At 39.9% G+C, this 13,677-nt stretch overlaps 1 protein-coding gene across 1 annotated transcript in view; it reads right to left on the reverse strand.

The window, feature by feature from the left end:
* Nucleotides 1-13,677, reverse strand: part of mfn2 (mitofusin 2) — a 48,975-nt gene that overhangs the window by 20,095 nt on the left and 15,203 nt on the right. Inside the window, exons 8-10 of the mRNA XM_061902466.1 lie at nucleotides 11,969-12,122; nucleotides 11,403-11,470; nucleotides 4,218-4,339 (exon numbers count right to left, since the gene is read on the reverse strand). Coding sequence (XP_061758450.1) covers nucleotides 4,218-4,339; nucleotides 11,403-11,470; nucleotides 11,969-12,122 — 344 coding nt within the window. The remainder of the gene's footprint in view (nucleotides 1-4,217; nucleotides 4,340-11,402; nucleotides 11,471-11,968; nucleotides 12,123-13,677) is intronic.

Below are 13,677 nucleotides of genomic sequence, written 5' to 3' on the forward strand. Positions count from 1 at the left end.
TTCTTGTAAAGTGTATAAAAACGAATATGGAAGCTGGACAAATAAGACGCCAAAAACCAACGACTTTCATGTGGTATTAGACAGAAAAGACAAACTTTTTTTCTCCTCCATTCGAAAACGTGGACGTTATCAGCACTATACTGTCTGATTCCAATCAATGCAAGTCATCAGAATCAGGTAATACACCAACTTATATTCTTGTCTTCATTAAAGATAGGAATCTATATGTTAAACATCATGGATGTATATTCATTAAAAAACCTTTAACATGTGAACATAAACGGCAAAATAAATAAATATGAATTTTATACTGTATATATAAATGGATGTACATATATATATATATATATACATATATATGATATGTGTGTGTATGTATATATGAGGTAGATCACCTTGACTTGGTCATTTATTAAGTAATTGATTAACGTTGAAAAACTTATTGGGGTGTTACCATTTAGTGGTCAATTGTATGGAATATGTACTGTACTGTGCAATCTACTAATAATATGTACTGTACTGTGCAATCTACTAATAATATGTACTGTACTGTGCAATCTACTAATAATATGTACTGTACTGTGCAATCTACTAATAATATGTACTGTACTGTGCAATCTACTAATAATATGTACTGTACTGTGCAATCTACTAATATGTACTGTACTGTGCAATCTACTAATAATATGTACTGTACTGTGCAATCTACTAATAATATGTACTGTACTGTGCAATCTACTAATAATATGTACTGTACTGTGCAATCTACTAATAATATGTACTGTACTGTGCAATCTACTAATAAAATGTACTGTGCAATCTACTAATACAAGTTTTAATCAATCAATCAATCAGTCAATGAATGCCTACTGAGACTATGGTGCTGTTAAGTTATTGTGGCTCAGTTTGCCTTAATCTTTTTTTATTTTAATGTATTATTATTTAATATATAATATTGTTTTAGTTGCTTAAGAGATATTCCTGGCTCTGAATTTGCTCATTGCTATTTTTATGTTTTTGTGCATTATTTGTTGCCGTCATCATTAAACAATCAGGTTACTCATCAGTTACTCAGTACTTGAGTAGTTTTTTCACAACATACTTTTTACTTTTACTCAAGTAAATATTTGGGTGACTACTCCTTACTTTTACTTGAGTAATACATCTCTAAAGTAACAGTACTCTTACTTGAGTACAATTTCTGGCTACTCTACCCACCTCTGTACACAAAAGATGTTTAGACACGGTGGTAACAAGTCTGTGATAACGTAAATGTTTGTTTCAAATGAATACAATGGAGTGACAATTTCTATCCATCAAGCAAACCTACCATATTTCCTTGAATTGCCGCCGGGTTTATGTTATCCGCATGCCGCGTTTTACCGCCGGGTCAAACTTGTTTTGCAAAATAATTAGCGCATGCCTAGAATTAGTGCCGGGTCAAACTTGTTTAGCACAATAATTAGCGCATGCCTCGGCTTACCGCCGGGTCATACTCGTCACGTCACGAGTGTGTAACACGGGTGGGAAATAGCCGTGTTTCCTGTCATGGCATCCCCTCATAGTACTTGCGCTGTTTCCACGTTTAATCTCGCGAGTTTAACACAGGCGCTCACCTGACCCGCTGCAGCCTATCGCGCTCTATATAATCCAGCGTTCCAAGATGGCTGCCAGGTGCGGTGGCTAAACCTGGGGACATCTGAAGCTGGTATGTTTTAAAGTTGTCGTTGTCCAACATTTTACAAGTAATTGTAAACTTATAGGTGCCAACCATCAGGGCTGAGTTGCGATGAGAGAGTGTGGCGATGTTAAGATAATAAGCCGAGTTGGTAAGTGAATTTATTTGCTAATAGTAGCTACTAGCCGTACCCATATATTTTCTATGGGCGGTTAGCATCGGGTTTTAATCCTGTTTCCTCTAATGTTTCTGATCTGATTGAATTTATATTTATGTCGAGTCTTTATTTTGGGTACTTACATACGGTGACTGAGTGTTGTGGCGTTTTAAGGCCTTCTGCATTTTTTATGCTAGATATTAACTGTTCTGAAGGTTTGCATATTTATGTAATATTTTGTTTAGTTCTACAAATAGGAGATTGTTTCTCTTAAGGGTTTCATTATTATTATTTATTTCTATTTCATATGTGTCGTTTGGAAAGGTAAAATGTGTTTCTTCAAGTTGTTTAACCGTTGCTATGGTTTGCGGTTGCTATGGTTACGGGCAGTTCCGTTTCCGCCGGCACGTTAAACAAAGTGTTAAAAGAGCTGCGGCATTAACAAGCAACGTAGCGTCAGTAATACTACACAAGAGATAGTTCACCATGGTTGCAGTTCAGACAAATAACCACAGTGGGCTTCCTATTTCAGTGAGTTATAAGTGACAGTTTATAAGTTGCACTCGTTAAAGTTTAGGACGTTTGGGCACTCACGTTGCCAGTAGTTAGGACGGGTGTTCTAACCGCAGCTCGCACGTGTGTTTGTTTGCTACACAGTGACTTCACGAACGGCAGGTTCAGTCACGTATTAGTTAAGTCTGTTAAAGAGACCCTCTACCCTGTGACTGTTTACTATTTGGAGAGCGAGAGTGGAACATTATAAAGAGTTTAGTTGTGTGCTATCGTGGCTACATTGCTGCGAGAGAAGTGGACAGCACGAGTTGGGGAGGTAGCGTGTGAGTGGGGACGAGTGTTTATTATTGTCTGGTTATGTGGGTTCTTCCGAGGATGTTGTAGTCGTAATGATTTGTGCAGTCCTTTGAGACATTTGTGATTTGGGGCTATATAAATAAACATTGATTGATTGATTATGTGGTGTATATAGTAAATTGTTCGAATTGTGGGGCATTATAGCTCGGTTGGTAGAGTGGCTGTGCCAGCAAATTGAGGGTTGCAGGTTCGATTCCCGCTTCCGCCATCCTAGTCACTGCCGTTGTGTCCTTGGGCAAGACACTTTAACCACCTGCTCCCAGTGCTACCCACACTGGTTGAAATGTAACTTAGATATTGGGTTTCACTATGTAAAGCGCTTTGAGTCACTAGAGAAAAGCGCTATATAAATATAATTCACTTCACTTCAACTATATAAACCGTCTCCTCTCACTCTCTCTTAGACTAGATTTATTGGGTAAATAGTGAATAATTGGAGCATCCATCCATCCATCATCTTCCGCTTATCCGAGGTCGGGTCGCGGGGGCAGCAGCCTAAGCAGGGAAGCCCAGACTTCCCTCTCCCCAGCCACTTCGTCCAGCACTTCCCAGGGGATCCCGAGGCGTTCCCATGCCAACCGGGAGACATAGTCTTCCCAACGTGTCCTGGGTCTTCCCCGTGGCCTCCTACCAGCTGGACGTGCCCTAAACACCTCTCTAGGGAGGCGTTCGGGTGGCATCCTGACCAGATGCCCGAACCACCTCATCTGGCTCCTCTCCATGTGGAGGAGCAGCGGCTTTACTTTGAGTTCCTCCCGGATGGCAGAGCTTCTCACCCTATCTCTAAGGGAGAGACCCAAACTCATTTGGGCCGCTTGTACCCGTGATCTTGTCCTGTCGGTCATAACCCAAAGCTCATGACCATAGGTGAGGATGGGAACGTAGATCGACCGGTAAATTGAGAGCTTTGCCTTCCGGCTCAGCTCCTTCTTCACCACAACGGATCGATACAACGTCCGCATTACTGAAGACGCCGCACCGATCCGCCTGTCGATCTCACCATCCACTCCACCCCCACTCGTGAACAAGACTCCTAGGTACTTGAACTCCTCCACTTGGGGCAGTGTCTCCTCCCCAACCCGGAGATGGCACTCCACCCTTTTCCGGGCGAGAACCATGGACTCGGACTTGGAGGTGCTGATTCTCATTCCGGTCGCTTCACACTCGGTTGCGAACCGATCCAGTGGAGCATCCCCCAAGGTAAAATACAGTCCTTTACAGGCTCCCGTACATTAACGTTTTTTTTATTAAATGTGCTTTTCATGATGGTATCCTTACATCACACTCAAATTTATAAGCGCAGGCCTAAATTTACCGTATGCCTTTAGTAAGCGCCGGAGTGAGAAGAGGTTTTAAAATAATTAGCGCATGCTTACTTTTACCGCATGCCTTTGGTAAGCGCAGGAGTGAGAAGAGGTTTTAAATGAATTAGCGCCCCGGCGGCAAATCAAGGAAATACGGTAAGCAAAAGAGGTCCCAGAAAAAGCTAATCCCAAATCACTATCAGCTCACCTCTGCTCCTGTGCAGCAATGTGCACTGCATCCATGATGTGCCGCAAAGCTTCAGAGATCTGCTTGGCACGCACTGTGTGCTGCTCAAACTTGGTCTTCACCGCCGACTGGGAGATGCACTCCTGTCAGCGAGTAAATGTCAACAACATTAAATATCATCACATCCATCATCAACATCACATCTAACTCATTTATTGTTGCTGAATAAAAAGGTGACATGAGTGGAAAGTGACTGGAAACTTTACGCACACAGGCTAGCTGATGGCAAATCAAATGTCAAGATTCCTTGCATATGTGATGAAAAAAAAAATGTTGCTAAATAATAAATTAATAAACAAACCTCACTGATATTATTAAAGTAGCAGGAGAATGTAAAAACAAGTTGCCTCGATATTGAAGCTATTATCATATACAGGTGCTGTTCATATTATTAGAATATCATGAAAAAGTTGATTTATTTCAGTAATTATATTCAGAAGGTGAAACTTACATATTATATCAATTCATTACACACACAGTGATATATTTGAAATGTTTATCTCTTTAAATTTTGATGATTAGTACTGACAATTACTGAAAATCCCAAATTCAGTATCTCAGAAAATTAGAATATTAGTTACGACTAGTACCAAAAAATATTTTTTAGAAATGTGGGCCAACTGAAAAGTATGAACATGGAAAGTTTCAGCATGTGCGTCAATCAATACTTAGTTGCAGCTCCTTTTGCCTGAATTGCTGCAGCAATACATGGAGTCCAGCAGTCTGTTGCACCCTCAGGTGTTATGAGAGCCCAGCTTGCTTTAATAGTGGCCTTCAGCTCTTCAGCATTGTTGCATCTTCCGCTTCACAATACCCAAATAGGTTTTCTATGGGGTTAAGGTCAGGTGAGTTTGCAGGCCAATCAAGAACAGGGATACCATGGTCCTTAAAGCAGGTCCTGGTAGATTTGGCATTGTGTGCAGGTGCCAAGTCATGTTGGAAAATGAAATCTTCACCTCCATAAAATTGGTCGGCGGCAGGCAGCATAAAGTGTTGTAAAACTTCCTGGTAGACTGCTGCATTGACCCTAGACCTCAGGAAACACAGTGGACCAACACCAGCAGATGACATGGCACCCCAGACCATTACCCATTGTGGACATTTGACACTGGACTTCAGGCAACGTGGATTCTGTGCCTCTCCTGTTTTCCTCCAGACTCTGGGACCTTGATTTCCAAAGGAGATACAACATTTACTTTCATCTGAAAACATAACTTTGGACCACTCAGCAGCAGTGTCCTTTTTGTCTTGAGCCCAGGCGAGACGCTTTTGACGTTGTCTCTTATTCAAGAGTGGCTTTACACAAGGAATGTGACAGCTGAAGCCCATATCTTGCATACATCGGTGCGTGGTGGTTCTTGAAGCACTGACTCCAGCTGCAGTCCACTCTTTGTGGATCTCTCCCACATTTTTGAATCGGTTTTGTTTGACAATCCTCTCCAGGGCGCGGTTATCCCGTCTTCCCTTGGCCTCTCTATTAATGTGCTTGGACACAGAGCTCTGGGAACATCCAACCTCTTTGGCAATGACCTTTTGTGTCTTGCCCTCCTTCTTTAAAGTATCAATGGTCATCTTTTGGACAGTTGTCAAGTCAGCAGTCTTCCCCATGATTGTGTGTCATAACGAATCAAAACGAGAGACCATTTAAAGGCTTTTCCAGGTGTTTTGAGTTAGTTAGTTAATTAGAGTATGGCACCAGGTGTCTTCAATATCTGACCTTTTCACCATATTCTAATTTTCTGAGATGTTGAATTTAGGGTTTTCATTGGTTGTCAGCTATAATCATCTCCTTTTTGGCAAAAAACACTTGAAATGTATCAGTCTGTTTGGAATGCATGTATACATTCTACAAGTTTGACTTTCTAAATGGAATTAATGAAATAAATCAACTTTTTCATGATATTCTAATAATAAGACCAGCACCTGTACAGTGTTCCCTCGCCGCAACACGTTTCACTTTACACAGGCTCGCAGTTACATTGACTTTTTCTGTGCGTGTCATTTTTAACAGTGTCGCAAGCTCTTTTTTTCCAGCGTATGAATGTCCATTGTGTTGTACGTCCTGATTGGCTAAGTACATGTACAATATTATTCATGTCCAGTACAGTACAGAATGTATACTGTGGTGGGGGATATAATCGTGAACACGTTTTTAATATGGATGAGACAAGACTTATTTTGGAAACAAATGCCCTCCTGCACTTTTATAATGCGGGACGGAGTCAAAAGTGCAGGATTTAAGATCCAAAAAGATCATGTAACTCTGGTTATGTGTGGATATGCTGCGGGTTTTATGATAAGACCCGGGCTTATTTATAGGTCAAATAAATCCTAGAGCCCTAAAAAACTTTTGGTTTCATTCTTAAATACTCTACTTACTTTTTTAAATCCAACAAGGTTTGAACTTTGAGAGTTACCTCACATATATCATTAATATATAAAATAAACAATGTTGGTCCCAAAACCAAACCTTGTGGAATTCCACATTCAATCCTCATTTTTTCAGATGTATTACCCACAAACTCTTGTCTATTATCTAAATAACTTCTTAGCCAGTCTAAAACTACTCCTCTCACACCAAGTGAATGCAACTTGGACAATAATACAGAATGATCTATAGTGGTACCGGTAGGAGGCCACGGGGAAGACCCAGTACACATTGGGAAGACTATGTCTCCCGGCTGGCCTGGGAACGCCTCGGGATCCCCCGGGAAGAGCTAGACGAAGTGGCTGGGGAGAGAGAAGTCTGGGCTTCCCTGCTTAGGCTGCTGCCCCCGCGACCCGACCTCGGATAAGCGGAAGAAGATGGATGGATGGATGGATGGATGGATCTATAGTGTTTAATGCTTTTTTAAGATTGATAAATACTCCTATAGTGTATTTCTTATTATCAGTTGCTGTTGCTATAATAATATCATCGCAAATATTTGGTTAATATTCAGGTCATGATATGTATATACAGTATTTTTGGCGAGTTTTGGATGGTTATTTAGAGGGTCTTCTGGCGAAACAGAGAGCCCCCATTGACACACTATTTATGTATTTATTTCTTTACAACTTAGAATGCATACAAAAGGAAAAAGAAAAAATCTCTCTAATTTCCAGTGATGTCAACCTACAGAAACTACCGAAGACATTCAGTGCAGAATATTCAAAATTACTTTGTGGCATTTGGTGAAGTTCAAACGGTATTTTCACATACTTTGCAGATTGTAAACACATTTGGTTAAATGCATACAATAAAACACAAATAAGCATATAAAGTCAACTTGTTTTTCCCCTCTCCTGCTACTTTTGAACTGTCTAGAATGTTCATGTTGAGTCTTTATATCAATCAAACACATTTACAGTACATCAGCAAGCAATATGTAAGAATTATGTCAAAATAAAGATCTCAATTAAAAGTTCAACAATGCATTACTATTTATATTGATAGATTATTACAAACCCCGTTTCCATATGAGTTGGGAAATTGTGTTAGATGTAAATATAAACAGAATACAATGATTTGCAAATCCTTTTCAAGCCATATTCAGTTGAATATGCTACAAAGACAACATATTTGATGTTCAAACTCATAAACTTAATTTTTTATTTGCAAATAATCATTAACTCTAGAATTTGATGCCAGCAACACGTGACAAAGAAGTTGGGAAAGGTGGCAATGAATACTGATAAAGTTGAGGAATGCTCATCAAACACTTATTTGGAACATCCCACAGGTGTGCAGGCTAATTGGGAACAGGTGGGTGCCATGATTGGCTATAAAAACAGCTTCCCAAAAAAATGCTCAGTCTTTCACAAGAAAGGATGGGGCGAGGTACACCCCTTTGTCCACAACTGCGTGAGCAAATAGTCAAACAGTTTAAGAACAACCTTTCTCAAAGTGACATTGCAAGAAATTTAGGGATTTCAACATCTACGCTCCATAATATCATCAAAAGGTTCAGAGAATCTGGAGAAATCACTCCACGTAAGCGGAATGGCCGGAAACCAACATTGAATGACCGTGACCTTCCATCCCTCAGACGGTACAGTATCAAAAACCGACATCAATCTCTAAAGGATATCACCACATGGGCTCAGGAACACTTCAGAAAACCACTGTCACTAAATACAGTTGGTTGCTACATCTGTAAATGCAACTTAAAGCTGTACTATGCAAAGAGAAAACCATTTATCAACAACATCCAAAAACGCCGCCGGCTTCTCTGGGCCCGAGATCATCTAAGATGGACTGATGCAAAGTGGAAAAGTGCTCTGTGGTCTGACAAGTCCACATTTCAAATTGTTTTTGGAAATATTCGACATCGTGTCATCCACACATAAGGGGAAGCGAACCATCCAGAGTGTTATCGACGCAAAGTTGAAAAGCCAGCATGTGTGATGGTATGGGGGTGCATTAGTGCCCAAGGCATGGGTAACTTACACATCTGTGAAGGCACCATTAATGCTGAAAGGTACATACAGGTTTTGGAACAACATATGCTGCCATCTAAGCGCCGTCTTTTTCATGGACGCCCCTGCTTATTTCAGCAAGACAATTACAAGTCACATTCAGCACGTGTTACAAGAGCGTGGCGTCGTAAAAAAAGAGTGCAGGTAAATTCCTGGCCCGCCTGCAGTCCAGACCTGTCTCCCATGGAAAATGTGTGGTGCATTATGAAGCGTAAAATACGACAGCGGAGACCCCGGACTGTTGAAGGACTGAAGCTCTACATAAAACAAGAATGGGAAAGAATTCCACTTTCAAAGCTTCAACAATTAGTTTCCTCAGTTCCCAAACGTTTATTGAGTGTCATTAAAAGAAAAGGTGATGTAACACAGTGGTGAACATGCCCTTTCCCAACTACTTTGGCACGTGTTGCAGCCATGAAATTCTAAGTTAATTATTATTTGCAACAAAAAAAATAAAGTTTGAGTTTGAACATCAAATATGTTGTCTTTGTAGCATATTCAACTGAATATGGCTTGAAAAGGATTTGCAAATCATTGTATTCTGTTTATATTTACATCTAACACAATTTCCCAACTCATATGGAAACAGGGTTTGTACAATTATGATTTACTAAATTATGTAAGAGAGAGAGTTCACCAATACCGGAACCTTAAAAACTAGGGATGCACATTATTTTCTTTTTTCAAGCCAATACCAATACAGATAATCACAATCTTCCTAGGCTTTCAAAACACCGTCACAGCAACGCTGGCGTTTCGGTTGGCTGATAAGGTTTGATTTGGTGAAGCTGGATGTTTTTTCCCCCTCTTTGCATAATGTATGCAGAACATTTGATGCAAATAACACACAAAAGGTCTTCCTCCGAAAGAGTGAAGAAGTCCCACACGATCGAAGCAATGTTTCATTGGCACAGTTTGCTCATTTTTCTTAGTTGTGTTTTTTAATCTAGTGATAAATGTTATCACTAGATTTATCGTGAAGACTTCATAACTCCTCATATCGACCTGATATTTATCAGTCTGATATTTATATTTGTCGTGCATTCCTACTAAAAAAAGACACTGCCAAATATTACTGGCACTACATATGCTTAGGACAGGGGTCGGCAACCCAGAATGTTGAAAGAGCCATATTGGACCAAAAATACAAAAACAAATCTGTCTGGAGACGCAAACAATTAAAAGCCATATTACATACAGATAGAGTGTCATGAGATATAAATTGAATTAAGAGGACTTAAAGGACACTAAATGAGCTGAAATATAGCTACAAATCAGGCATAATGATGCAATATGTACATACAGCTAGCCCGGGAGTCGGCCACCCGCTCTTTAGCGCCGCCCTAGTTGCTCTCTGGAGCTTTTTTTTTTTAAATGTATGAAAAATGGAAAAAAATAATGGGAAACATTTTTGTTTTGTTTTAATATGGTTTCTGTAGGAGGACAGACATGACACAAACCTCCCTAATTGTTACAAAGCACACTGTTTATATTAAACCTGCTTCACTGATTCGAGTATTTGGTGAGCGCCGTTTTGTCCTACTAATTTTGGCAGTCCTTGAACTCCCCATAGTTTGTTTACATGTATAACTTTCTCCGACTTTCTAAGACGTGTTTTATGCCACTTCTTTTTCTGTCTCATTTTGTCCACCAAACTTTTAACATTGTGCGTGAATGCACAAAGGTGAGTTTTGTTGATGTTATTGACTTGTGTGGAGTGCTAATCAGACATATTTGGTCACTGCATGACTGCAAGCTAATCGATGCTAACGTGCTATTTAGGCTAGCTGTATGTACATATTGCAACATTATGTCTCATTTGTAGCTATATTTGAACTCATTTGGTTTCCTTTAAGTCCTCTTAATTCAATTTATATCTCATGACACACTATCTGTATGTAATATGGCTTTTAATTGTTTTCGGATCCAGACAGTTTTGTTTTTGTATTTTTGGTCCAATATGGCTTTTTCAACCCTAACATGAATTCATTAACGTGGACCCCGCCCGACCCAAACAAGTTGGAAAAACTTATTAGGGTGTTTAACATTTAGTGGTCAATTGTACGCAATATGTACTGAACTGTGCAATCTACTAATAAAAGTTTCAATCAATCAATCGATTAATCAATCAACCGACCCCTGAGAAAGCCTAAATAGCATGTTAGCATCGATTAGCTTGCAGTCATGCAGTGACCAAATATGTCTGATTAGCACTCCACACAAGTCAATAACATCAACAAAACTCACCTTTGTGCATTCACGCACAACATTAAAAGTGGACAAAATGAAACAGAAAAAGAAGTGGCATAAAACACGTCCTAGAAAGTCGGAGAAAGTTGTACACGTAAACAAACCACGATGAGTTCAAGGACCGCCAAAATTAGTGGGACAAAACGGCGCTCGCCAAATACTCGAATCAGTCAAGCATGTTTAATATAAAAACTGTGCTTTATAACAATTAGAGAGGTTTGTGTCATGTTTGTCCTCCTGCAGAAACTATATTTAAAAAAAAATATATATTTTTTCCATTTTTCATACATTTTTGAAAAAGCCCCAGAGAGCCACTAGGGCGGCGCTAAAGAGCAGCATGCGGCTCTCGGGCCGCGGGTTGCCGACCCCCGGTTTAGGAGTACGAATGAAAATCCTCAAAAAAACAAGGTTTCAATGGTTTCCACATTTTAGTCCTACCTCAAATCGCCTCTCAAAGTTCTGAAACTCAAACATTCTAGCTTGGAATCCCTCAGCAAGAGCTCCACCTGAAACAGGACAACCAAATTAGTTCTTGGTAAAGTTAGCGACATTGGATCTGTTTGTTTGGATCAGAGGTTCTCAGACATTTTTCACCAAATACCAGCTCAGAAAACACTAAATACTAATAATAATAATAATAATAGGCTGTCAAAGTACCACCATAATGTTCAACATTGAAATACAGTAGCGTAGCAGGCCTGAGTATTCATTTAAAAACAGGGCAGGTAGTATATTGGTTATTTTTGTCCCCAGTAACATTACACACAGTTTGAACATGGGAAAATAAAAAACGGTACTTTAATCAAGTGATTCTTTGGCACACGACTAGATGGAGCACACAGTGTAAGGATTACAGGTTTAGAACAATTCCTGTTGACCATCTGACTAAACGTGAACAATGACATGATGCTTTTATACTCGCCTGGCCCCCAAACATACAGAAAAGAAGATGTAAAATTTCCACTAAAGCTGGACTTTAATAGGTTAATTATACCCAGTCCCACCTGTTTCAGGCATTCCTTGAGCTCTCTGCACACGCGCCTGAAGAACTTCCTTGGCCGAGACAAAGAAGATGCGGTCGCTGGCCTGAGCTTGGTCCACGACCCCCAGCTCGTGGACCAGGAAATTGGAACAACGGTCCATATGCTGCCTCCGCACCTGGTAGTATAAACACACTTTAGTCACGTTTCACTGCTCAAACCCTTGTCTTCTTGTCAACAAAACGATGCAATAGTAAGAAGAGATAGTTTTACGCAGGATATTTCTTCTATCCATTTTCTAATAATAAAAATAGATTTTATTTGTAAAAATCACTTTACATTGAACAAACAACCTCAAAGTGCTACAGTGTATTAAAATAATAATAAAAAGATAATAAAAAAAAAAAATAGAACAGTCTAATAGCTAGAACTAGTATGCATATATCTATAAAAAGGCTTTTTTTTTTTTTTAAAAAGAAGGGTTTTTAAGTCTTTTTTAAATGCATCCACAGTCTGTGGTGCCCTCAGGTGGTCAGGGAGAGCGTTCCACAGACTGGGAGCAGCGAGAGCAGAAAGCCCGGTCTCCCATAATTCGTAGCATTGTTCATGGAGGTTGGAGGAGGTTAGCCTGTTTGGTGCGGAGTTGTGGTGAAGGGGGTAAAGGGGGGCATTTCCATGGAGGCACTGGTGGGTTAGTAGGGAGACTTTGTATTCAATCCTGAGTGGGACAGGAAGCCAGTGAAGGGATTTGAGAGTTGGTGTGATGTGGTGGTATTTCCGCACTCTCATCAGGATCCTAGCAGCACTATTCTGTAAGAACTGCAGCTTCTGAATGTTCTTGCTGGGGATCCCGACATGAAGTGTGTTGCAGTAGTTGAGCCTACCGCTTGTCCCTCTTATTCTTGTTCCAAAAGTATTCAATTATTGTCACCCTCTTTAAATAACATAAATACATGGCAATGGTTGTTGGACAAATACACTGTGATAAATATTGAAGTCAGAAAAAGTGAACAATCAGTATCGATAAACTGCTACCCAGATGGATACATCTAACATAAATAAACACTTCAGATGTGTATTTTGTTCCATGTTTGATACTGGACAGACAGGTCAGGTTGTTAATTGGCTTCTCACTGGAGTAGGCTTCACTAGTTAAAAGACATCTAGTCTGGTCTAGCTGAAAAGCTCTCCTATCTAGTCTTTAAACATGAACTGGTGCCTCATTGAAGCAGGATTAACCACTTTGAAAACTACAGTGGGACAAACAAGTCCTTCGTCAGCCACCAACTGTGCAAGTTCTCCCACTTAAAAAGATGAGAGAGGCCTGTCATTGTCATCTTAGGTACACTTCTGCTAAGAGAGACAAAATGGGGGGAAATAATCCAGGAAATCATATGGTAGAATTTTTAATTAATTAATTGGTAAATTCCTCTGTAAAATAAGTATTTGGTCACCTACAAACAAGCAAGATGTCTGACTTTCAGAGACGTGTAACTTCTTCTTTAAGAGGCTCCTCTGTCCTCCATTGGTGACCTTTATTAATGTTTGGCCTGGTTATCAGTTTAAAGGACACCTGTCCACACCCTCAAACAGTCACACTCCAAACTCCACTCTGGACAAGACCAAAGAGCTGTCGAAGGACACCATGTTCTATATATCCAACATGATGTATTATTATAACTGATCTTTTTTGTAATACTGTTAGTGAATGAAGTGTTCTTTTGTAATTATTT

The sequence above is a fragment of the Nerophis ophidion genome, linkage group LG06, assembly GCF_033978795.1.
Source record: "Nerophis ophidion isolate RoL-2023_Sa linkage group LG06, RoL_Noph_v1.0, whole genome shotgun sequence".
In the NCBI taxonomy this organism is placed as follows: Eukaryota; Metazoa; Chordata; class Actinopteri; order Syngnathiformes; family Syngnathidae; genus Nerophis; species Nerophis ophidion.